This window comes from Saccostrea cucullata, unplaced genomic scaffold, assembly GCF_032062105.1.
Source record: "Saccostrea cucullata isolate Sc308-1 unplaced genomic scaffold, CSIRO_AGI_Scuc_v1 ctg83, whole genome shotgun sequence".
Classification (NCBI taxonomy): Eukaryota; Metazoa; Mollusca; class Bivalvia; order Ostreida; family Ostreidae; genus Saccostrea; species Saccostrea cuccullata.
This window is the reverse complement of record NW_026929751.1, coordinates 64060-89931: the sequence shown is the minus strand read 5'-3', so window position 1 is coordinate 89931 and position 25872 is coordinate 64060. Positions and strand designations below refer to the sequence as shown.

Below are 25872 nucleotides of genomic sequence, written 5' to 3'. Positions count from 1 at the left end.
TTGTAAATAGTATCAGTCAGCACAAAGATGTGTACACTACAGCTGAATACGGGTTTTCTTTTTCAACAACTCTATTCTTATTTTGTTTTGGTAAATAGCATCAGTCAGCATATAGATGTGTACACAGCTAAATATGAGTGTTATTTTTCGATAACTCTATGCTTATTTTGTTTTGGTAAATAGCATCAATCAGCAAGCACATGGACAGGATCCCATTCCTTTTAATCTGGACACCAAGATCGGCCAGATTTTCCACGATATGGACGCAGACAAAGACTTCTTCATTTCTACGACTGAAATCTCTGCCTTCTTTGGTCCATATGACCTGAGTAATCCCGGTAAAAAGAATGTGTAGAAATTATGCAAAATAATGGATAACCTTGATTTATAAAAGACTTTGAATGATCAGGGATATATTTACCTTAATTACCCTAGAAATCAAATTCTATCAAAGTAAATTCTATTATGAAACATATGGATATAACAGTATTCAAAATCAAAAGTCCATAAAACAATACAAAATAGGAACAGAGCAAACAACAACACCTTCAAAACATAAAAAGTGGGATCAGGTGCCATAGAGTAGTGAGCACCCCCTGTCGACCGGTCACACCCGCCGTGTGCCTCTAGTCATGATCGGGAAATAACGGAAAAATCCATCGTCAATTCAGTGTATAAATAATGCACTAACAATTAGAATGAAAAATGTCAGTAAGCATTTGACTAAATGAAAAATTGTATTTGCTGACAAGTTCATTGTATTGACCATAGGACTTACGAAATGATGACTTTAAACGAGACTACTGATATTCTTGTTTCATCAATTTGTTTGCCAATAATTTACACTTACCTCGTTCTAGAAATTGTTCATATGTAGAGCATGTTCTTGTGTATCAAATCAGCTGAGATGCATAAACTCCGTATACAGGTGATGAAGGCATATTGTTGCATAAGTAAGGGAAGTCGACGATAGAAAAGTTAAAGTCATCACGTTTATCATAGAGCTTAATTGTTAGATTACCAATAACGTCTGTCTTTTTCAAGTAAAATATCCAAATATGAAACAGATGTGTCAGACTCTGTGGTATCTTTTATTTCAAGCTCACCAGAATTTATCGTATCGACATAGGAATGGAAATCACCATTGTTAATTGACAATACGTCGTCGATACATCTAAATGTCGAGTTTAAGGCCACAGCAAGTGTTCTCTTCCTTTCACGCATAAGATTTTGCACAAATTCTGTTTTATATGAATACAAAAATAGGTCTGCTAATAACGGGACGCAATTGGTACCAGTTGGAATTCCAATAGACTGTTGGAAGACCTGGTCTCAAAAAAAAACACACATTGTAGATACTGTCAATAAGAAATTCATTGAAATTGTTTCGATGTCAACTTCAGAGTACTTGTGTGTACAGCTATACAATCAGAAAAAGTCTATCATATAACCGAAACATACATTTCTCTTTTTTGGATTAATCAATCAAAACAATAAAATCTTTTGTTTGGGATATTGTTGAGCCTTCTTTTCCAGGAAACTTGCCTGTTAGTATAGACCTCAATGAATTCAAACAGAGCTGGGACTATGGGGACACCGAGGCGCAGAAGGAACACATCTTCAACCAGATGGACTCCAATAAAAATGGCGCCCTCACTGAAATCGACCTCTACACTATTTTTGGAACAGCCGACCAAAACGGAAGTACGGGTTTTTAATTAGCTATGATAAAGGCGGTGGTTGACTTAAGGACAGATGATACAAACAAACTTTTGTCAAAAATTTTGAATATAACAACTTGGGTCATGTTTTAATGACTATAATGAATAGGTTTCACCGCGTAGTTTTTAAATTTTTATTCAAAGTTGCACAAAAATGGAATTTGAAGTGAAAAATATTTGTATAGAATAAAAAGGATGGTTTCAGAAGGGTAGAATTTGAACGCCACAGAAGGTTTACAATTTCTTTATATTCTAGAAATTTATTATTTGCATCATTTGAAATAAAATTAGGTCAAAAAATATATACCAATCCAAGCATCCATTTTTTGTTTGCATCATCTGTCCTTAAGAATTGAATGTTGGAATTTGTGGTTGCTTCATATACTTTGTAAAATGTTAATATTGTAGTCACAACAACTAGCTAGTTTATTCATAATTAATGGTATTCCGGAATATACATTCAGTTACAGGTGATGAATTACAAAGGTTACAAATTCAACTGTTTTCTGATATTAATTAGCTATTGGATAAGAATAATAAAATGTGTTAGCGTGGCCTATTTCTTGCAGGAAAAAAGTTTGAGGAAAATATTTCTCTCTATTAAACTCCTTGCTTTTATCATTCTACCTATTTCATTTACGGGCTACCCATTTACTAATATGCATCGTAAGTAAACAAACTGTATTGTTGTTTATGTACAATTTTTGAAGATCGATGTTTTTTGTTTACTAACCTGCGTTTAATGCACATTAAAATTACTTTTGTGATGGTTGTGATTTTGGAATATGCAGGATTTACCTTGTATTATAAAGTTCTACATTCATGTCTCAAAATTTTCTGGAAAGTTTCGTTATATCGGATAATATTTCAAAACAAACCCTGGGTTCCAGTACTTGTATTTTTATCACTTATGTATTGTGTAAGCAGGTTGATAACTACCACCAGCCTCATATCTTTGTCCTTTGATCCTTTTATATAATATATCGCTGATTGTTTTCTCTACCTCCCCTTAATAATGTCGTAATGAACAAACTGTTTTCTTTGGCTTGTTTTTTCTCATATATGTCAGAGCACTAAACATGCTGATAATACAGGATTTCAAGTCTACCGTTTTGTGATTCAATGATTTTTTTAAATCTAATTAATAGCATTCTAACATTGAAAAAAATTCACTCCTTGTATCTAGTTAAAAGAGATCATGGGAAAATATTCTCTCAATAATTTGATTATTCACTGCTAAATTAAAACAGTGTCCAGTTTCTGTATAATTGTCTACGATTTTTTTCTATCATTTTTAGATGGTGTCATTGATTTTGGAGAATTCGACATCTATATGAGAACAGTGAGTTATAATTTAACTTGGAGAACATGATAGGCACTATTTCCGTTTTTTATTTAACGTTGAAAGTGAAGTATTATTGAGCACTTCGAGTTGTTAAAGTACTATTATCATAATACAATGGTTCGTAGCTAATATTAGTGTCGGCTTTGGAGTTTTCATGTATTATCTGTAGAAGATAACTATCATGTAATAAAATGTTATAACCAAATCTAAAGATCCTTTTACTGTTTTATAAATCATTGAATATGGATAAAAAGTTTTATAATATTTTCTGTGTGATAATTAAATAAGCTTAAGGTATGTAACGAGGAAATCCACCAGCTAAGTTTCAGAGATGGACGATAATTTAAAAAAAAAAACAAAAAACAAAAAAAAACAATAATATCACTGCTGGACTGAAATAGTCCTACAAAATGTATTATTGTTTTTTCCCTGTATGCTATATTAATTTTTTATTTTTAAAAAGCGATTTTTTCATTTTCCATAAGTAATATAATATGTTTTGTCACAAAAAACTTAGATACACTAAATTTCATTGAAATAATTATAGGAAACAGTATTTAGGTCATGTTAAAATCATCTAAGTATTTTCTTCTTTCCAGAACATCTATAACAACGTTCTGTAATGGATTCGGCTGTAAACATCAAGGGTCTCATTTAATAATAAAAAATTATGACAAAGGATCTTAGATTTCTTTTTTATATAATCTTATTATTTTTATTTATTTATATTGTACAAAGAATAAACTGTGCAAAAAAAGCTAGATGGTCTGTGAATGAAATTTATGGAGATACCTTATAATCAAAATGAAAGTTTGAAATCCATCTTCTACGTACATGTCCATGTTTTATCTATTTTGAAAATTATATTCCACCTAATTACATTAATGCAAGTACTTTTAACCCCTTACTCCCAAATCTTTCAGTTATAAAAAATTCACATGCATCTTATAAACATTTTCTAAAGCTTTTTTGTCACAAGACTCTCAGGTAATTTGACTCTCAGGTAATTTGGCATCTATTTGGAAAACGATTCTGAAAAATGCTATCAATCCTCGGAAAAGAAAATGACAGATTAAAAAAACAATTACTTAATGAAACACTGTGGGGACGTAAAAAAATCATTTACCTACATGGCTTACAAAAATTAGTTTTTCACGACTAACAGAGCCTGAGCCTAATTGAAGGTTACATGAACAGTTAAATTACATTGATACAAATCAATATATTACTAGCAACAATACTGTCCCGGAACAAATAGATCCAATCATTTATAAGTTGCATTTTCCCGTGTACTTTAACACAAGAAAGAAGCATGCTCCAATTTTTTTTTCAAATTAATTTGCCTTTTCTCACTATATGAAAGCACGAAAAGTGTTAAGATCAATATGTTACACTTATAATTATCTATATTTACATATTTTATCAAATCACAAGTAACAGCATGTATAAATAACATTTCAAAGTTTTATTACAAAAGCCATATATCACATAACTGTCGTATTGTATTTTCTCTTGACTACAACAAACAACATATTGGACATAGATTATATTACACATTACAATAATACTTTTATGATCATTTCAGAATATATGCATTACTTCTACGGAGAAAATAAATATGTGCAATTGTGTATCATATCATATAACAAATGAACCATTTAACAAACATATTTTCTAGCAATTTCTATACTCAGTATGTACTGCTCCCTGCTAATAAAGCAGGTAACAACATTGTCTTCGTTTGTAAGGCTCATTATATAAATTATATTTTAGAAGAGCCTGGATCTAATTCTACAAGTGGTAATCCAACTTTTACTCATAGTTCCCTTTCCAAGAAAGAAATTCAAAATCCGGTGTAATTTTTGAATATTTTAGTATCCCAAAGAACCATAATGAATTTGAACTACCATATCTATATTGGATTTCGAAACTTCATAAAAATCCTTACAAACAAAGATACATAGCGGAATCCAGTAAATGTTCAACTAAGCCTCTTTCTTTACTCCTCACTAGGATATTAACAATAGAGAAGGAGAAGCTTCAAGAGTATATTGCAGCAATATATTCAAGAAGTGGTGTAAATCATGTGGGTATTTAAAAATTATAAGAAACTTTTGAACAATTTGAAATCACCAAAATCAACGGCTTGAAGAATAACTCTAATTTGCCAAGAATCTTAAGGAAACATACGTTGAAATGTAAATATAGAGAGATAACTCTATTATTTTGGTAAAACTTGGGATTTTCACTATAGAAATCAACGGAAAACGGAACATATTTTTAAAACATCCCCCACGTGAAACAAAAGTTCCTCTTTACAGGTAATATGGACTGTCATTTCAAAAATTCATACCAAACTTTTTGTGTTTCACGCTGTATGATAAACGTGATTACTTTAACCTTTAAATTGTCAACTTCCCTTACTTATGCAGCAATATACCTTCATCACCTGCTCAGGGAGTTGATATCTCTCAGTTGATTCGATACGTAAAAGCATGTTCCATGTATAAACAATTTCTTGAACAAGGTAAATTATTGACAAATAAGTTGATGAAACAAGAATATCAGCAGTTTCGTTTAAAGTCATCATTTCGTAAGTTCTTTGGTCGATACAATGACCTTGTCAGCAAATACAATTTTTTCATTAAGTCAAATGCTGACTGACGTTTTTTCATACCAATTGTCAGTGTATTATTTATATACTGAATTGACGACGGATAGTTTGTTACATCTGTATGCCCTACTGACTTTAAACGATGAATGGCCAGATGACTTCAGCTTTTCAATCATCAGTATTCCTTGTTTATGTAGTAATATTCCGTTTTTAACCTACATATATGCGGTCTAAATCTCCCAATTCAGTTGTCCCAATGGTAGGCTACTGACAGATAAGTAAATGCTACAGGGAATTCAACAATCATTAAAAGTTAGCATTACGTTAACTTTACTGTGTTATAATGACGATTTTAGCAAATTTTACATATCAATGGGTCGGGGTTTTTTAATGACATACTTCATAAAAATTGTTGGGTCTTTGCTTTATACTAATTTTGTATACGAAATATTCTTTTCACCTGATCAAAACATAGGAATCACGGTGGAAGGGGTGGTCTATAGGGGATGCTAACTCTTCTAGGCATCTGAACGCACCCCTGATATTTTCATTGATTTGTGCCCCGTTCACAGTTCAGGATGGAAGAAAACATTATATAACAATTTAAAGAAATGTTGTAACTGGTAAATTTAAGACAACACATTAAGTTATTATTTTGGTACAAACATTTTTCAAATATTGAAAAATATCCCATGTTTCGGTTTTATGTTTCTAGATAATTAATTGTCTTTGCAATTCAATGACAGATTTTTTTTAGATCAATGACAATTTACAAATCTCCCGTGTTTTTTTTTTTTTGTTTTTTTATCTAAAAACAAGAATCTATAGACAACAGATTTCTTCATAAAGCCATTCAATTTAAAAAAGTATCTCTTATAAACTTTTATTTTACAAATGGCTTTGGTGCAGGGATATTTCGAAGTTCAGGAATTATGGATTTTATAACGGACTCTTGGGACTCTCCACGGGGTAAATCCAAATAAATTTACCTTTCATTGTTGTTATCTACACTAAAAGTATTCCCAGATCTTTTGTGAACACAAGGACGATAAAATGCAATATTTAGAACATTATTCTCACCCTCCCCATTGAATATATTACGTAGCCATGAATATATTTTGAGAGAAATGACATTAAAAAACCTTTAGAATTTTTTTTTATTACCATCATGGAAAAGTTCTTATCCTAAAGCATATCTTTAAAAACGTCTCCGTAATCACTCAAACAAATTACTTTGAATATGGCCTTCTTTATTTAAACCACAATAAACAGACAACTTAATTACGGAAGTGTGTAGAAAGTTGATGCTTTCACCCTACTAGACGTACTTTTTTCTTCTTTACTCTCTTATAACCAAAAAATTCTCTATAGCAGTATCTCTAAAAACAAGTTTCATCCTTGAAAATGTCTTTCTTTTATTTCTACATTTATTAACACATAATTAACCACTTTTAGAGAAAATCTTAAATATTTGAAAATATTTAATTAGCAGATACAGATTTTTTTGTTCACATTTCATCAGTAAAAGAATATTTAACGATAAAAAATTGCATTCTTTGTACGTTTAACTACCTTTTTCACTAGATTCTGCCTCTCTTTATTTCAAATGCTTAGATACAGACTGGCGGTTTTTTTTTCATACCTAAGGGTTTTTTATATGTGTTTTTATCATACGGAAATCCCTGTATCCCCCTCCTAATTTATCAGATAGCGAGAGTGAAGGTTTGAGAATTTACTTTTAAATCTAAAGGGCGTAGGGACACTTGTATGTAATGATCTAAATTATTCGAGTCTTATCAGATGGTGCTTTATTGCTTTAGTTTAGGAAATCCAATGCCAACTTTATTTTTCTGGCGTGAGATAAGAAGAGCTAAACACGTATTGGTTCTGTACCATTTAATAACGTGATGTAACTTTCATACGTTCCTTTTTTATATATAAAAAGGTTAAATTGCTTAGATTCATATTTCTATTTACAAGTGATCAATTCTTGAACTTTCGAAATATCTTGAAAGTCCATATGAGAGAAGGAATCACTTATGGAATGTTAACCAATATTTGTTAGAATGATTCACCAATTATGAGATTGGAATTCAGATATTCAACAGAGACGTTCAGAAGCAGAAAATCTAGATATGAAAGGGAATTGCTCCGGGCGTAGCGATGTTGGATCAACTTTCAAAAATAAGTTATCTAACTGATTTTAGATATATATATATATGAAAAAGAAAACGTGTGTCTTACTTTTTAAATATTGAAGGGCATGCACAAATACAAATAAAGAGAGTACATCTTAAATGTTGTGAAATTTTTCCCCATTCAGTTGGTAGTAAATTAAAACCTTTTTAAGCCCGTAGAGAAAAAATAATAATAAGTGTAAGATAAATTGCATTGCAAATTTCTAGCTAAAGACAATGCTTAGAAAAATAAAATAACTTAAAATATTCAAAACTAACATTACAATAAATGCTTTCCTCTCAAGATCAATGGTAAATATTGCCCAATCAACAGTGCGTACCGGAGAGAGAACAGAATAACGGGAACGTTTGGAACGGATTGATGAAGTCGTAGTACGTACGGAATCTCTTTTGTTGTGCCTTCCGCTTCCCCTGTTAGATCGCCTAGAGAGTCTTTGAGGGCCATCGCATATACTCGGTTCTATTAGTTCAATAGACTTCTCCTGTTTTCTTGGAGTTCGAGTCCCATGAATTGTTGAATAGAGTAAATGTAAAAATGTAGACACTGGCATATCCGAGCTCTGGTTGTACAAACAGGACAAGAAAGTATTAATTATTACCGAAAATGCACTGAACAGTAATTGTGATGACATAAATATTCCAAAAGTGAAGATGTGTCTCGAAGTTGTCGGAATTTCATCATTTATTGCAAACAAGATAAAAGCAAAGGCTAAAAATACTTCAATGGATGTTGACACTTTTTCTCCACAGTCAAAAGGAATACAGTAGCAAGCTAGATTTAGGCAAGACAGAATTACCAGGGGTATTATCACAATATTTAAGTGAAATGAAAACATCCGTTTTAAGTCGTACTTAACTTTAACATAGGTAAAGTTCTTTTGAGCATATGTATATTGAACTCTTTTAAAGTTTTTCCCAATTAGTTTCCATTCACCACTTTTCCCAAAGTGATATGGGGTTTCGGAACCCTGTTTGATTCGAAATTGTATTTGCTGGTCGGTAGAATAGAGAGTCCCCACTCGTATCTCACACGTCTGTCTATCAAACGGATACTTCGTTACGTCTATTTCACATTCAGCTCTCAGCTCCTTAGTTAACCGCCATTTTATTTTACCCTCTGAACTTACTTGTACTATTGACTCTGTATCCAAGCATTTACTGTCAGAGAAATCATTTTCTATGCATATGTCAGGACTCCAAATCAACTTCAATGGGACAAGAATTGTGTCGTCGACATTGTTAAAATGTTTAGAGTTCCACGATACAAATTCATCAATCCATGTCAATTCTATTCCAACAGAGGAGGATAATGTCTGATGTTTTTCGTCAACGTCATAAATACTTTGAAGTACTAAACTGATTTCGACCGTAATTGGCGTGGATGAATTTTTGACTGGCCTAATGCAGGTGTTATAGTCTTTAAACACCGTGCTTTGAACAGGGGACTCGTGTGAATCTCCTTTTACTGACCAGATAATAATTCCAGACATCACACAGTACACAGCGATAAATACTAGTACATCCATTCTCAAAATCACCCGCCTCAGTGTATGACTGTACTCACGTCAGATTAACAAATATATTAATACATCACAGACGTGGGGAAGAAGATATAACATAAGAATCGTATGTCACATATTCAAATTAAATATGGTTTTTGGATTTTCTCTTTTGGTAAGTAATCTTCATTTTTGTTGATTATGTTATGAATCAGTCAACTTTTAATGGAAAGTGTTTTTAGTATTTTTCCTAAATGCATGCATTGATATTTTTTATTATAATTTTCTGTATGTTATTTTCATCCAATGTCATTTCTAGTGATGTCAGATACAAAGATCGATTTTATTTCACTTGAAATGTCCATTATGAATTTCCTCGGTGATTTCATATTTTAATATTTTTATTAAGAGAAAAAATTCCCTGGTGGAATCAAACTCTTTCTGTTTGATCTAATCATTCAAAAACATTAATAATCGATCTTTTGAAATCTAGAATTTAAATGATTCAAACTCTATTTGCAGGGAATTTTATACGTAGTTTCCAACTAGTTATTTTTAAGATGATTTTCTAAGAATGACTGAAATATGCGCATATCAAAGATAAGGAGACAAGAGTTATACAACATAAGGATATGTAAGAAACTGCAACTGAGCTTCAGTGATCATTTTATGAATTGTGAGCAAAATGATAAGTTTGTGGATTTTGTTGTATTGTTTATTGCAGTGCGAGATTAAAACTACATCGGGATTTAAACACCAAGAGCATCCAGAATATATGCTCTTTGAAAAACTCTTCAATGATACTGTGAACAAGTACAATCCGAATGTTCGACCAACACTGGATTACCACAAGCCAGTCACAGTTAATGTTTCAGTCAATCTAGTAACGCTGCATTCGTTGTCAGAGCGGTCTCAGACGCTTCGGACCACTGTATGGATTGATCTGGAGTGGACCGATCTACACATGACTTGGAACCGCAGTCTTTTTGGTCATATCGACTCAGTAGTTGTTCCACAAGAAAAAATCTGGATACCAGATGTATGCATTGCAAATGAAGTAACTAACAACAAGTGTTTGTTAAAATCAGAGAATGGAAAATCACTGATTGACTATACAGGCAAGGCCACACTTTGGTGGAACAGGGAGGTGCAGACGAGATGTGACGTAGACATCAGCCGATACCCTTTTGATACCCAAGTGTGCTCCATTCGTATCGGAACTTGGTATTCAGAAGATGAGAAAGTTAAGCTTACACCAAAATCCGATAACATTGACTTTAATAACTATGTCCTCAGTGAAGAATGGGACATTGTTAGCTCAAGCATTAAAACAGTTCCCATAGAAAACGACAAAAATTTTACTGAGCTGGAGTTCGTCATTGTAATGGACAGGAAACCTTTATTCTATTTGTATAGTACTGTGCTGCCTATTCTTCTATTATCAGTGTTAAATATGGTGTGTTTTCTTGTTCCCATTGAGTCCGGGGAGAAAATAGGCATGACAATGGCGATATTTTTAACATTCGCCGTCTTTATGACTTTAATTAGTTCAATGGTTCCCAGATCTTCAGAACATGTGTTTAAATTTGGAATTTTCATGACCATGCATCTTTTGATGAGTGGCATGACAATACTCTTAGAGGTCTTTGTAAGCCATATCTACTATAAACCAAAAGGAACAGACATGAACAGGATGTATACTTGGATATTAAATCATTTTGTTTCAAATGACAAAAATGACAACGAAAAACGAAGTTCACTGCACGCAAACGAAAATGACGTAATGGTGGGTTTCGGTTTTGAGACAGATCCTTGGCAAAAATTAGCTATAGGACTGGACAAAGTGTTTGGTTATATTGTTACCATCATCAACGTCTTGTTGATCCTTTTGTTCTTTGTAACTGTAAATATAGAATGATTTGTGAATGAATACTCATAATGAAATTCTTATCTAATCTGTCCTTATGTTTCTGTAAAAAGTTTAGCGTTCCAATCATTAAGTTTTTTGAAGTTTTGAATGAGTAGAAATTAGATATTTGACAAAGGAAAGAAAAAGGTTTACTAAAGACCTTCATTGGCTCTGTGAATTTCTGACAAATAAAAAATGCTGAGTTTTAGCTGAAAATAAGTTATTCTATTTCATAAGTTGGCAGATTCATAAAATACTTTCATCATCTCATGTTGTGCATGTAAAAACATTAAAATATTAGGCAAAGAAAACAAAGAACAATGAAAAGACCCAAAATAAATCCAATTTTTGTTCTACTAAATTAATGTTTGATATGCATGGTGCTATTGAAAAAATTATTGTTTTAAAACCCAAAATGCAAATTCTACCAAAAAAATAAATAAATGAGAAATCAAAATTAAAACACATGTAATAAAAAAAGACAAAATTCTACATGCAAATCTAGAGAAAAAAAAACAGAAAGTGAAAGTTGATGACCTTCTTTTAAAAAATTGTTTGCTTGTCCTTTCCCGACTGAGGTTTAAAAAAATTGGCAAGTAGAAGAGACGTTTTTTTTTAGTTAAAACATCTTTAGATGTGGAGTTTAAATAGTTATTAGACCCATAATAAAAAAATGTTTCCTAGAAGTAAAAGAAATTGAGTCGAACGCTTGTAAATAACTGATTTGTTGATGGATTTTCACACTGACAAAGTTCATATTTCTGATGGAAAATAACTAAACATAAAGTACTATTCTGTTCCTCTCAAATAGTTGACACTATGTAATTCACCAAAGGCATTAACGTTATAGTCTAAAGTGTTTGATTTATCTATGAATATGCATCATCTCTGGAGAAATCAGCATTCATTGGTTGTGGTATTTATCGACATTTATGTCAAAATGCTTAAAGCAACTTATTTTCCGATGCTTTCAATTAACAATCTCATACTGTAAGCGAAAGATACTTTACTGACAAGTATACAGGACTTATCAAAACTTTTTTAGAATTTTTATCATTTTTACATTAAAACTAAGCTATCGATAAACCAGCAAACGTTATCAACTTTAAGCTAAAGTTTTCAATTTAAAGTTAAAGGTGCATAGACACAGATTTAAAGTTAATATTTTCTGTATAATATCACGACTTATATATTGCAATAGCATTTCACACGAACACGTATTAAAAATCTTATTTCATCTCAAAGTTATTGAAACTTTAAATTTTTGGACGAGTTTGATTGACACATCCTTGTGCTTTCACACATTTTAATTTTATTCTTAATACTTATGAAAAGTGGTGTATTAATAAAAAATATTAAAACTTAAATCCAGAAGAATAATTATATTTAGAGTAGAAATGTTAGAAAGCAAAAAAAAATATATCGTCATTCTGCGCTTAGTGTTGTGTACAAAGTTTAGCAAATTGAACACACCCGTGAAATGTACACAATTTTTGTAAACAGGGCACGAGCTCTGTTATTGTTGATGTTTGCGATTCACCGGGAGCGTTCAATTGTAATGTCTGCTCATCACAACTACACGGACTGTCAATAAACTGTTTATGTTTTGCTTTCGAACATTTCTACTTTGGATTTTCTGGATTATAGTTTTAAATATTTTTCATTAGTTTGCCACAAGTACGCCACTTTTCATAAGAATTAAGAATAAAATATTAACTTTTAGAAGAATTTTTTCAATAACTTTTAGAAGAAATAAAATTTTTCAAAACATTTTCAAGTGAAATGCTATCGCAATATATAAATTGTAAGTCGATATATACAGAACATTTGAGAAAATATTAACTTAAACTCTGTGTCTATCCACCTTTAAATCTGGGAATAGGATGTAATGTAAGAATACAGGAAATTTCAATGGTTTTTGTATTAAAATCAAATTCAATTTAAGGTGATTAATAAAATGTGGTGTATCTTTTTTGTATCTTTTTTAACATCATAATTAGGATGTAAAATTGCGCCAAATAATTCTTTTACATATAAAATTCTTTAAGAAAAAAATGTACATATTGAAGATAAGTGTATTCTGTATTTTTACTGAACAATTCAAGATGTCATTGATAGCGAGCGCAGCGAGCGTCGCGAAGCGACGCTCGTCAATGTGAGCTCTTAAAGCAACGCCTTGGCGAAGAGAAAATTCGGACTACAGCACATTCATTCGATAGAATTTTTTGTCGCAGTAATTTTGACCCACAATGCATCACTTGTTTTAGCTACGTTCTCGCGAGAATAACGGCAAATGTTCAACAAAAAGTTTACTCGCCTTGATTTAATGGATATATATTGAAGATAAATAGTAAACGAAACGTTCTTCATTAACTTTCAGTACTATTCAGGTTTTTCTTGGTATTGCAACTTACATACGACGTCATGTGACGTCAGAGTCTAGACGGTTTGACGACCCGATCTAAATTAAAGCAATAGAAGAGTTTGCGCTCGCTCTCACTGTCGCACCGTCAATATATTATTAATTCTAATTTTTCAATTACCCATGTTATTCGAAATCTCAAGTGCTTTTAGGAATAAAGTAATTGTTCAGAAAATTTGGTGACTTATTACAAAAGTCTAAGATTATTTAAACGTACTCCGATCCTCAGCCAGGAAGGATGACTCTTTGATATAATTATAATTAATTCAAGAAGTCTCAAAATGAAGCTTGAAAATTAAATCTTTTCATGCAACAATTTTTATTTTATTCCTCTCAATGTGTTTCAAGGTTGTTAAGTTCCCAGAAACGTCTTATAAAAAGTCGAAATTTTTACCCCATAAAAGTATTTTAAAATAACATATGAAAGAAATTGAGGTTTATTCTAATCTAGCCATAGATACAAGGATTTTTTTTTACATGATAAGAGATTAAAAGTGATTAATGGTGTTTTGCAATGAAAGGAAAGTCTTAATACACAATGCGTTGTAAAATGGTCGAAGTAAATGGAGGAAATTAAAGTACCTTATACATGTACGTATAAAAAATGTGCAATTTCTTCAAAAGCCTGGATACCTATGAATTTGATTTTTAAAATGAGTTTGTTGATCAAATTTGAATTGGAAAATGCATGGTAGGTGTTTTTATTCGCATTTCTTGAAAATTTATTTGAGATTTACTAATTTTCCCTATATACATGTAATATGATTAACTTTAAAGATGAAGTTTGAAGAATTATTGTGGATAAAAACACGTTAATCTAAAAATTCAGAGGCATTTTTGTGAGCTTTTTCAATTAGTCAATGTCTGATTTTCAGAACCTGAGGATCGGAGTACCTTAAACTGTTTCTTGTTTATTTCGTTTAAAATGACAAATTGTTGATTCAGTCGAGATATTTGATAGTTTGCATAATCAACTTAACAGTCAGTAGCCTGTTTTGATTTAAAAGTTGATTGTACTTAGAATGCGGTCTTGTTTATTGATCTTATGAGAACATAAAATCTTGTATGCAGGTGATATATTGCGACAGAAATGATGGAAGCAGCTAACGATTGAACACTTGACGTTTTTATGTTTGTTATACAGTTTACTTGTTAATTTACCAGCAAAGTCTTTCTCTAAAAACATCAAAATTTAAAACAGATTGTCAGATGCTTTGTTGTCTTCTATTTAAAGTTTGGGATATAACAACCAACATTTAAATGAATGTGAATATCATCATTTTATCTAATTGTCAAATTAAACACCACAGCAAGATACTACTTTTTACGTCGAAGCTACTTCAGATTTTATATATACATGTATAATAAAATTAAAAAAAAACAACTTTAAAACACATTTTCTTTAATATCAATATCTAAGTTGGTAGTTATTCCAAAGAAATAAATTCTTACTGAATGCTTTGCACAAATATCTATACATATTCATTAGACTGCTTGAATATTAATCAACGTATATATTTCATTTCAACATAACTTTATCATTTGTGCAGTATTTTGAAGTCTACATCATTTTTGTTTGTATGTTTTAGAACAATTTTGAAGAATAAGAGATGAATCAGAAGTATTCACATAAATAGTGTAAAAGGCTAGCTGTTGCAGAGTAATAATAAAACTCTTGAAAATTTTATCTGCTTAATTCTTACAAGAATCCCGGCAAGAAACAAGTAAACAAAATGTAATTTACGAATTTTCTGCAGAAAGGTTTTTTAAGAATCAATTTACAAACATTTCTAACAAGTGAAATTAAACAGAAAGATTTTGACATCAATGATAAAATCATCAATAATAATGGGACTCGTGAATTTTCATATATGAGTACAATAATATATTTTAACATTTTAAATGTATATGTATATTAAGAAGTGCCAACGATAGTATTGTTCTCCCGCCTACCTCCAAGTCAATTTTCAAAAGTTAACATATTCGAAGAATTTTTAATATTTGTTTATAGATAAATATATGGATTTTCATAAAACATTACTTATTCGAGAAAACAAAGAGGGATAACTTTGAAATTTGGGTAAAACTTGTGTTTTTCACTATAGAAATCAACGGAAAACGGAAAATGTTTTTAAAACATCCCCCCGTGTCACAAAAATTCCTTTTTACAGGTAATAAGGAATTTTATTTCACAAATTCATACCAAAGCTTTTTGTGTGACACGGGGGGGGGGGGGGGGGGGGAAACATTATATTTTATTGATATATTTATATTTTACTTATTTGCCTAAAACATAAGAAAAGATATAAGGAATATTTAATCATATCCAAGCCTCTTTCAAAATATGGTGATGCTTGAAAACTCCGATTTCAATGGAAAATGTCGTCTACCATCCTTTTTTCAAGAGCTGGAATTATGGATAATATACTGTTTAGCGCTGGTATTAAGACAATTCATCAATTACCATTGAACTGTTCTTTGTATTAAACAAAACTTTTATGGCCAAATTGCTATTTATATTAAATTAAATGGTTCCAAAATGTAGGCGGGAATCGAGAGTTAGATTGCGTACTTCTTTATTTCATCCTTAAATAATTGTTAACGGCATGTATAAATAAGATTTCAAAGTTTGATTACATAATCTGTACATGACGTAATAGTTGTTTATAACGTATCATAAGATAATCCTGAAGACAATTTTCAATTTAACAGACAGAAATAGAACGAAAATCTGCTTAATGTGGATCATGCAAAAGTATTTGTGGAATATGAATACATTGATTAAAAAAACATAAAAGGAAACTTTATTTGGAATTTTGGTACACTTACTGTGACTTTCACCTCGACATTCAAATACTGTAAAATCACATATTTTCTTGTGGTCAAATTTTCGTGGTTTGAGTAAAAACTCTTGGTTCGTGGGGACTTGAATTTGTGGATGAAGAATTGTTCGGTAATTATATACTTTTTATTTCGTGGTGGACATTAAAATTTGTGATTTCACAGTATATCAACGAGGTTTACTTTCATTTATATTTCGACTCGATATATCCCAGTGAAGTTGAGAAAAAAAATACCACAGAGGTCATCACATCTGTTACATACCTAGATATTCTACTGATTGTTGATGATAAGGGCCAACCAACAACTTAATCGTATGGAAAAATCAGATGACTTCAGGTTTCCCATCGCCAACTTTCCTTGTTATGTAGTAATATTCCGCTATTGCCAGCCTATGTGGTTTAAGACTCTTAATTTAGTTTATACTCGAGAGCGTGTTCTGAGGACGATAAGAAAGGAAGGCTACTGACAAATAAGTTAATGTTATCGGAAAATCAACATTCGTTGAAAATCAGCATCATGTAAATTTTATGGTCGTTATAATTATCTTGTTAGCAAATATATCCTATCACTGGATCTTATTTTGACATGTTTCATACCAATTGTTAGACCTTTGTTTTCCATTAGATTTTACCTGATAATACTTAGGGATCACGGCGGGAATAACCGGTGTACAGAGGATGCTAACTCCCCCTAGGCATTTGATTGCATCTCTGGAACTTTCTTGGATCCGAGTTTTAAGCTTTCTTCACAGTTGCAGGATAGCATAATAGATTATAAAAACTTTTTTCATAGATGTTTCAATTGTTTTGTGAAATATGCATGACAATACTTTACGTACTTGTTATAAAAAAAACAAGATTTCTCAAAAATTTTAATACTCTATGGTTCGTTTTTATGTTTCTAGATTATTAATTGTCTTTGAAATTTACGTTCAATCACGTCATTTTAAAAACTCAATAATAATAAAATACTTTTCTTATGTTTTTTAAAATCTAAAGTTTTAGACAACAGTCTCTTCATTAAGTTATTGGTTAAAAATTCATTATAAACTTTTTCTTTACAAATGGCTTTGGTGCAGGAATATTTCAAAGTTCAGTAATTAAGTGTTTTAGAACGGACTCTCAAGGCACCTCACGGTCAAGAAAATCCAGCAGCAAAGCACAATAAATGCCCCTTCGTTTATGATAACTGCAGTAAAATATTCCCATGTAGCAGAACCTTTATAAACAGAGGGACGATATACTGCAATATTTGAGCATCCCTAACAAATCCCCTTTTCTCCCTTGATACTAGTATGTTACGTGACGATGCATATATCTGGAAAGATATGACAAAAAGCTTTTAACATATTAAGAGGCCAAGTCAGTTTGAACTTTGAATGGAAAGTCAAGAATATTAATTTTCTTGAAATCAGTGTTTATGGATTATTTCTGTCACAATCAAACAAAAAAATTTACAAAAATACTGATTTCAACCATAACGACATTGTCGTATCCAAGGAAAAACATTTCCTTAGTTACCAGAATAGATTTTTTACTTTCAAAACAGGCAAATATTGCCATAAAAAGAGTATACTGTATTTGCACATAGATGTTGCCAAAAGATTGTTTGCAAATATTTATTTCTTAAAGGATGAAGACTTAATTCTAAGTTCTTTGGTGACCAACTAAGTATGATACGTTAATGTCCTATTTCTTATCATTAAAAGTGTTCCTGTAGTCAGTCAAACAAATTAGTTTGAATAATTATAGTCATTAATTAAAACCACAATTTAACACTTGCTTTTATCAAATTTTATTCCTCAGGCTATTCTAATTTTCAAAAAGGGAAGTATCTGTATCTTCTACTTAGTTTATCAGATCGTAAGCAAGTGATAGAAGATCTATGGCATCACGTGTGGATGGAAACACGTTAAGCTGATTTCGACCGTATTTGGAGAGGAGGAATTTTGCACAGGTCTAATGCATGTATCATAATCTTTGAATACATGGCTCGTGTGAATCCCCTCTCACTATCCAGATTGTCATTCCAAACATCACACAGTACACAACGATAGATACATCTATTCTGAGTTTCATTTTAGTCTGTGACAGTTCTCACTTCCGATCGGCAATTAATATTCATCACGGACAATTAGAGAAATTATTCTAATAAGAATCATATGCCACATACTCAGATTGAATATGATGTAAGAATTATCTATTTTGGTTGTAAACTCCAATTTTATTGATTATGTTGTTATGATTTAAATATTGATAGAAAATATTTTCTTTATGCATGCATTGATATGTATTAATAAAAAGTTCATGTACGTTATTTTCATCTGGCCCCAAGATCATACACTGAGAAACGGACTTATAAGTCAAAAAATTCAGTCCAACAAATTTATGTTATGTTAAAATTCAAATGTTATGAATATTCAAATTGTAGGCAAATTTATTAAATAAACAGAAGATATGAAAAGTCATACTTCTATCTTAAGTCTATTCTCAGTTTATGGTCTTGGGGCCTGGCAATAAAACTTTAGATGAGCTCACTTTTGACCCCGGTCCTACTTTTCTAATATTAATTTCTTTGGTAAAAGTGAGATTGAGATTTTAAAAAATGAGCTCCTTTTAGTTTTATGGCCCCGGAGCCTGATGCAATTTCTAGTTAGGTCAGATAAAAGTTTCGATTTTATTTCACTTAGAATTTTTAATTCCCTCGGAGATTTCATTTTTCATTATTTTATGAAGAAAAAACATTCTCTAATGGAACCACACTTTTACTGTTTGATTATATCATTCAAAAAACACTAATCATCAATCTTTTTAGAACTAGAATTTACATAATTCAATCTCTATCTTTACAGGGGATCTTATACGTTATTACACCCAGACAATTTTTAGATGATTTTCTTAGAATGAGTGCAATATGCTCTCATCAAAGATAAGGAGCTAGACAAGAGTTATGCAACATAAGAACAGAGTATGTAAGAAACAGCAACTGAGCTTCAGTGACCACTTCATGAAATTTGAGCAACATGTTAAGTATGTGGATTTTGGTGTATTGTTTATTGCACTGCGAGGTTAAAACTACTTTGGCATTTAAACGCCAGGAACATCCAGAATATATGCTTTTTGAAAAACTCTTCAATGATAATGTGAACAAGTACAATCCGAATGTGCGACCAACACTAGATTGCGACAAACCGATCACTGTTAATGTTTCCGTCAACTTAGTAACGCTACATTCGTTGATAGAGAGGTCCCAAACTCTTCGGACTACTGTGTGGATTGACTTGGAATGGACAGATCTACAAATGACTTGGAACCGCAGCCTTTTTGCTAATATTGACTCAATTGTTGTTCCTCAAGAAAAAATCTGGATACCAGATATATGTATTTCAAATGAAGTTACTAACAACAAGTGTTTGATAAAATCAGAGAATGGAAAATCACTGATTGACTATACGGGCAAGGTCACACTGTGGTGGAATAGGGAGGTGCAGACGGGATGTGATGTGGACATCAGCCGATACCCTTTTGATAGCCAAGTGTGCCCCATTCGTATTGGAACTTGGTACTCAGAGGATGAGAAAGTTAAGCTAACACCAAAGTTCGATAACATAGACTTTAGTAACTATGTCCTCAGTGAAGAATGGGACATTGTTAGCTCAAGCATTAAAACAGTTCTCGTAGAAAACGACAAACATTTCACTGAGCTGGAGTTCTTCATTGTAATGGATAGGAAACCGTTATTCTATTTGTATAGTATTGTACTGCCTATTCTTCTATTATCAGTATTAAATATGGTGTGCTTCCTTGTTCCCATTGAGTCCGGTGAGAAAATAGACATGACAATGGCAATATTTTTAACCTTCGCCGTCTTTATGACTTTAATTAGTTCAACAGTTCCTAGAACTTCTGAAGATGTGTTTAAATTCGGAATTTTCATGACCATGCATCTTATGATGAGTGGCATTACTATACTACTAGAGGTCCTTGTAAGCCATATCTACTTTAAACCAAAAGGAACAAAAATGAACAAGGTGTATACTTGGGTATATAATCATTTTGTTTCAAATGGCAAAAATGACAGCGTAAAACCAAGTTCACTGCGTGTACATGAACACGAAACGATGATGGATTTTGGTTTTGAGACAGATCCTTGGCAAAGATTAGCTATAGAACTGGACAAAATGTTTGGTTATATTGTTACCATCATCAACGTCTTGTTGATCCTTTTGTTCTTTGTAACTGTAAACATAGAATGATTTTCGAACGAACATTCAAAATGACGTTATTATGTCATATTATAATGATGCCTATAAAATTACAGATTTCTATTATATTACAGGACAACAGAGCAACAGCCTTTAAAAATTATCGTATTTGAAAAAAAATATTACCAATATTGGAAATATAATAAAGATTAAAATGATTTCATTATTTCTTGGAGCGGTCATTATCAATGAAATATAACTCTAATACATGAACAATATTGTGGCGTTGTAAATTGAAAAATATATTTGGAAACAGAATTCGCAAAATGTTTTGAAACCATGCGAAGGCTGTTTTATGACAATAGAGATGACTTTAACTTTTCTATTGTCAACTTCCCTTACTTATGCAGCAATACAGTGTATACCTTTATCGCCTGCATACAGGTTTTATATCTCTCACTTGATTCGGTACGGAAGAGTATATTATACGCATGAACATTTAAATGTGGTAAGTTATTGATATGCGACCAAAAAAAATTGCTTTGAGAGAAGACACTTTGTGGTGCCTTTGTCAATATTCATCTAGATGTACAAAATTTATTTTAATAGTAAAATGAAATAAAATCAATATTCTGTAGAAATCTACAGAAGAAACAGGGTTACAGTGTAGAAGTGAATATTATCAATGTTAACCCTCTGAAAACTGATTAGAATGATAGAAACACAAAATGTCAAAGTGTGAATGAATTTTGAATATTTATGCTAAGAATATACAGTTTCAATCATACATGTGCATTTAATTGATTTGTTTGCGGGTCTTCACGCTGTCCAAGATCATATTTCAGCTGGAGAACATCTAGATATAAAGCACCACTTTGTTCCACTCCCTATGTTGACACTATTTATAGCTAGACTGAAGACTACGACCCTGAAGACTACAGTGTTTGATAAATCTGTGAATATGCAACATCTCTGGAGAATTCGGCGGCATTTATTGGTTGTGGTATTTATCGATATTTATGTCAAATTGTCGTATTTACTTTGAAAGCAACTTATTCTCCGATGCTTTGAATTGATGGTCCCATAAGAATTAAAAGACACTTTACTGACAAGCATATAGAACTAATCAAAACTTTAACAATAAATAAATGGAAAACTTTGGTCAACTATAGAAACCACTGCTTTTTTACTAGATTTTTTTTCAATATAACATCCCAGTAATATCATCAAATAAAAAAGCAAATATTCTCAATTTACAGTCGAAAACGGAAAAATATCATATGGGTAAGTATTTTGCGAAAATAAAGAAAATTACATACTAGTAAACTGTATATATTTGTCCCTTGTAATTTCTTTTTTTTTCCATTAAAAATTTCAATGATTTTTAGGGGGATCAGGTCCCAAGGAGGATTGAGCATCCCCTGCCGACCGGTCACACCCGCCGTGTGCTTCTTTCATAAACGGGAAATCCGTTGACAATACGGTGTGTAAATAATTGTCTAACAAAGAGTACGGAAAACGTCAGTCAGCCTTTGACTAAATGAGAGATTAAATTTGCTGACGTACATGTATCATTGTATCTACCATAGCACTTAGAAATGATGACTTTAAACGAAACTGTTAACTTTCTTCTTTCATTTTTTTTTCATCATGATGTTTGTCAATAAATTATCTCGTTTTAGAAATTACTCATACGTAGAGTATTCTCTTGCGCATCAACTGAATGATATGAACTACATATGCAGGTGATAAAGGTATATTGTTGTATAGGTAGGTTTATCATGAAACGTGGTTGTTAGATTACCATTTTACTTTTTTCTAGTGAAATATCCAAACAGGGAACATATGTGTCAGACTCTATAATATCTTTTATTTCAAGCTCACTGGGATATATCGTGCTTTTAAAATCAAGATCTTACTTATCATAAGCACTTTGCGCAGATATCATTACTTGTACATCTATAATAACACAGATTTATTTGGCAGATTATTCAGATATTTGATGCCAGAGAGTCAATTACTTACATTCATGTCTTAATCAACTAAGACATTAATCAACTTATTTTATTACATAACAAACAATATTATTGGTGCTGTATTTTGAACCCTATATCTATTTTGATTGCATGTCTTGAAACAACTCTGAAGAATATGAGAGATACAATCTGAAGTATTCATTTTGATCATACAAAGATTACTGCACAACATTCCTACCCAACAAGATTCCTGGAAAGCAAAAAATAGAAAGGTAATAAAAATTTTCTAAGAAAAGGATTTGTTGCTTTCAAATATCAAAAGCATCAGAACATACGTCGACCAAATGGAAAATTCGAAAAACCAAAAAGGTTAATTTTAGCTCCCATGAATTTCTGCAGAGCAAGTCAAGAGATAATTCATATTAAAGTCTAGTTTTCAAAAAATATATATATCTTAAACTTTTTAGTCAGGACCTAGACTCTTTTGTATTTAAAAAAAAATCGCTCTACACAGATTATGCTCTTGTGTTTAAAATCTAATGGAAAAATTAAATCCTTTATGGAGGTGTTGATGATTTATTTCAACATAAAATAGAAAAGCTATCAAAATGTTGATGACATCTGAATGTTTATTTGAGAAGTTCTGTTGTAAATTTGCGATCAATATCTTTCTCTAGTAAAACATCCAAATTTAAAACTGAGGGACAAACTCTGTGTCCTCTTTTATTTCATGTTTGAGATGTATGGAATCAGCATTTGAATGAATATGAATGCTGTTTTCTTGAAAACGTCACCAATTTATCTAATTGTCGAATTGAAGGCCACTGGAAGAGACTTTTTAGCTCACCTCAACGAAGTTGGGGGGAGCTATGTGATACCCTCGGCGTCGGCGTCGGTGTCGGCGTCGGTGTCGGTGTCGGCGTCGGCGTCGGCGTCCCGGGTTAAGGTTAAGTTTTTTGGAGCAGTTTTCTTTTTAAGTACTTCTATGTCCTATATTGATTAGACATGCATGGAAGATATTTCTAATGTGTTTCATTGTACCAATCAAAGTTTCAGATGCTGCAATTTCAGCAAAGGAATGACCAGGTTAATGTTTTTGGTGCAAGTTAACATTTTTGGTGCAGTTTTTGGTGTAGGTCTCATTTCTGAGTAACTATAAGCCCTATGTTGACCAAACTTACATGGATGGTACATCTTAGGATGCATACTACCAGACTTGCTTCGGATGCTGAATCTGACCTACATTTTCTGGTTGAGTGAACAGGTTAAAGTTTTTGGTGCAGGTTTCATTTCGAAGATACTATGAGCCCTATAATGACCAAACTTGCATGGATGGTACATCTTAGGATGCATTCTATTTGCTTCGGATGCTGAATCTGACCCCAGGTTAAAGTTTTTGGTGCAGGTTTCATTTCCAAGTTTCTATGAGACATATAATGACCAAACTTGCATGGATGGTACATCTTAGGATGCATACTACCAGTCTTGCTTCGGATGCTGAATCTGACCTACATTTTCCGGTCGAGTGAACAGGTTAAAGTTTTTGGTGCAAATTTCCAAGTTACTATGAGACATATAATGACCAAACTTGCATGGATGGTTCATCTTAGGATGCATATTACAAGACTTGCTTCGGATGCTGAATCTGACCTACATTTTCCGGTTGAGTGAACAGGTTAAAAGTTTTGGTGCAGGTTTCATTTCCAAGGTACTATGAACCCTATAATGACTAAACTTGCCTGGATGGTACATCTTAGGATGCATTCTTTGCTTGCTGAATCTGAAAATATATAGGTTAAAGTTTATGGTGCAGGATTCATTTCCAAGCAACTTTGAGCCTATAATGACCAAACTTGCATGGATGGTACATCTAAAAAAATTGCTGAATCTGACACATTTTCCGGATTAGTGAAAAGATTAGTTTTTTATACAGGTTTCATTTCCAAGTAACTTTGAGCTCTATGTTGAAAAACTTGCATGGATGATACTTTAGGATGCACACTAATGGACTTGCTTCAGATGCTGAATTTACGTTTTCCAGATAATATACCTCGTAAAAGTTATGGGTGCAGGTCTATCACCAAGAAACTATAAGGCTTATATAATGTTGCACAAATGACATCTGAATGTTTATTTCAATCTTGCTTCAGATGCTGGATTTTGATTACATTTTCATGAAGAACTAGTTTTAAGTTTTTAATATATAGGTCTATTCCAAAGTATCAAAATTGCATAAATTTTGCATTTTTGGATGTACACTTTTTGTTGGTTAATTGTGTGATTGTGTGACTTAATTTGTCTTACTCTGTGTTCTCTTTTATTTTTATTAATTCATTTATAATATTTAGCAGAAATATATGGAGATAACGAACAGCAATCAAAAGTCAATTTACACAAAACAAATCAGAAGCAGACCAAACAGGGATATGCCATGGAGGATGCTGTTGTGCTTCTTTCATAAACGGGAAATAACGGGAATCACTACAATTTTATCTCCAATAAATCACGTCATCAAAAAATTATCTGATCAGAAACACGTATAAAACCTGTGCAGTTGAAATGTACATTTGACTTTTACATATTTAAACCACATTCTTTTTGCAATTTAAACACTGTATATTGCAAAAGTATTGAATGTAGGTTTCAAAGAAATATATTTAAACTGGATCTTGGTAATAAAGTGGTAAAATAGGAAACTGATTTGATATTGTATATTCAAAAAGATTTTTTTTAAGCTACAATAATAAAAGGCTAATTTTAATGCAGCGAAAGGCTCAAATTGTCTGCACTATTTTCACAGGTAAACAAACAAATTTACACTCCGGTGTTAAATGGAACAGCGTTAACGCAGCATGGTGACCTAATTCGTTTCTCTATAGAGAAAAGATCAGTCGTATTTTAGGGCTGCTAGTACATGTAGCAGAATAGAAATAAAGTCCTTGTTTTCGTGAATGGTCACACCCACCGTGTGCTTCGCCTCGGCTTTTATCTTTCATAAAACATTTCTCGGGAAATAAATAACGGGAAATCCGTGGACATTAAAGTGTATAAATAATTGTCTGACCAAGAGTATTGAAAACGTCAGTCAGCATTTGAGTAAATGAGGGATTGAATTTGCAGATGTATCTACCATAGCACTT

General features: G+C 31.9%; 3 protein-coding genes across 3 annotated transcripts; all 3 read left to right on the top strand.

Moving 5' to 3' along the window:
* The first annotated feature begins 149 nt into the window (after positions 1-149).
* LOC134282118 (uncharacterized) lies at positions 150-3810 on the top strand. The gene is made up of 4 exons (XM_062764564.1): positions 150-338; positions 1537-1704; positions 3020-3063; positions 3666-3810. The coding sequence occupies exons 1-4, from the start codon at positions 260-262 to the stop codon at positions 3687-3689; spliced, it is 315 nt and encodes a 104-aa protein (XP_062620548.1). The 5' UTR covers positions 150-259; the 3' UTR covers positions 3690-3810.
* Positions 3811-8721: 4911 nt separating this feature from the next.
* On the top strand, positions 8722-11494 carry LOC134282130 (acetylcholine receptor subunit alpha-like). Its single transcript, XM_062764578.1, has 2 exons — positions 8722-9552; positions 9900-11494. The coding sequence occupies exon 2, from the start codon at positions 10063-10065 to the stop codon at positions 11293-11295; it is 1233 nt and encodes a 410-aa protein (XP_062620562.1). The 5' UTR covers positions 8722-9552; positions 9900-10062; the 3' UTR covers positions 11296-11494.
* Positions 11495-19225: 7731 nt separating this feature from the next.
* LOC134282117 (acetylcholine receptor subunit beta-type unc-29-like) lies at positions 19226-20989 on the top strand. Its single transcript, XM_062764563.1, has one exon. The coding sequence runs from the start codon at positions 19575-19577 to the stop codon at positions 20805-20807; it is 1233 nt and encodes a 410-aa protein (XP_062620547.1). The 5' UTR covers positions 19226-19574; the 3' UTR covers positions 20808-20989.
* The last annotated feature ends 4883 nt before the right edge of the window (positions 20990-25872 follow it).

Excerpts from the sequence above, each read along its gene's own strand:
- LOC134282117 (XM_062764563.1), top strand. The coding sequence starts at position 19,575 with ATGTTAAGTATGTGGATTTTGGTGTATTGTTTATTGCACTGCGAGGTT.
- LOC134282130 (XM_062764578.1), top strand. The coding sequence starts at position 10,063 with ATGATAAGTTTGTGGATTTTGTTGTATTGTTTATTGCAGTGCGAGATT.
- LOC134282118 (XM_062764564.1), top strand. The coding sequence starts at position 260 with ATGGACGCAGACAAAGACTTCTTCATTTCTACGACTGAAATCTCTGCC. Across the intron at positions 1,705-3,019 it reads AACAGCCGACCAAAACGGAA|ATGGTGTCATTGATTTTGGA; the intron begins GTACGGGTTTTT and ends TATCATTTTTAG. Across the intron at positions 3,064-3,665 it reads TCGACATCTATATGAGAACA|AACATCTATAACAACGTTCT; the intron begins GTGAGTTATAAT and ends TCTTCTTTCCAG.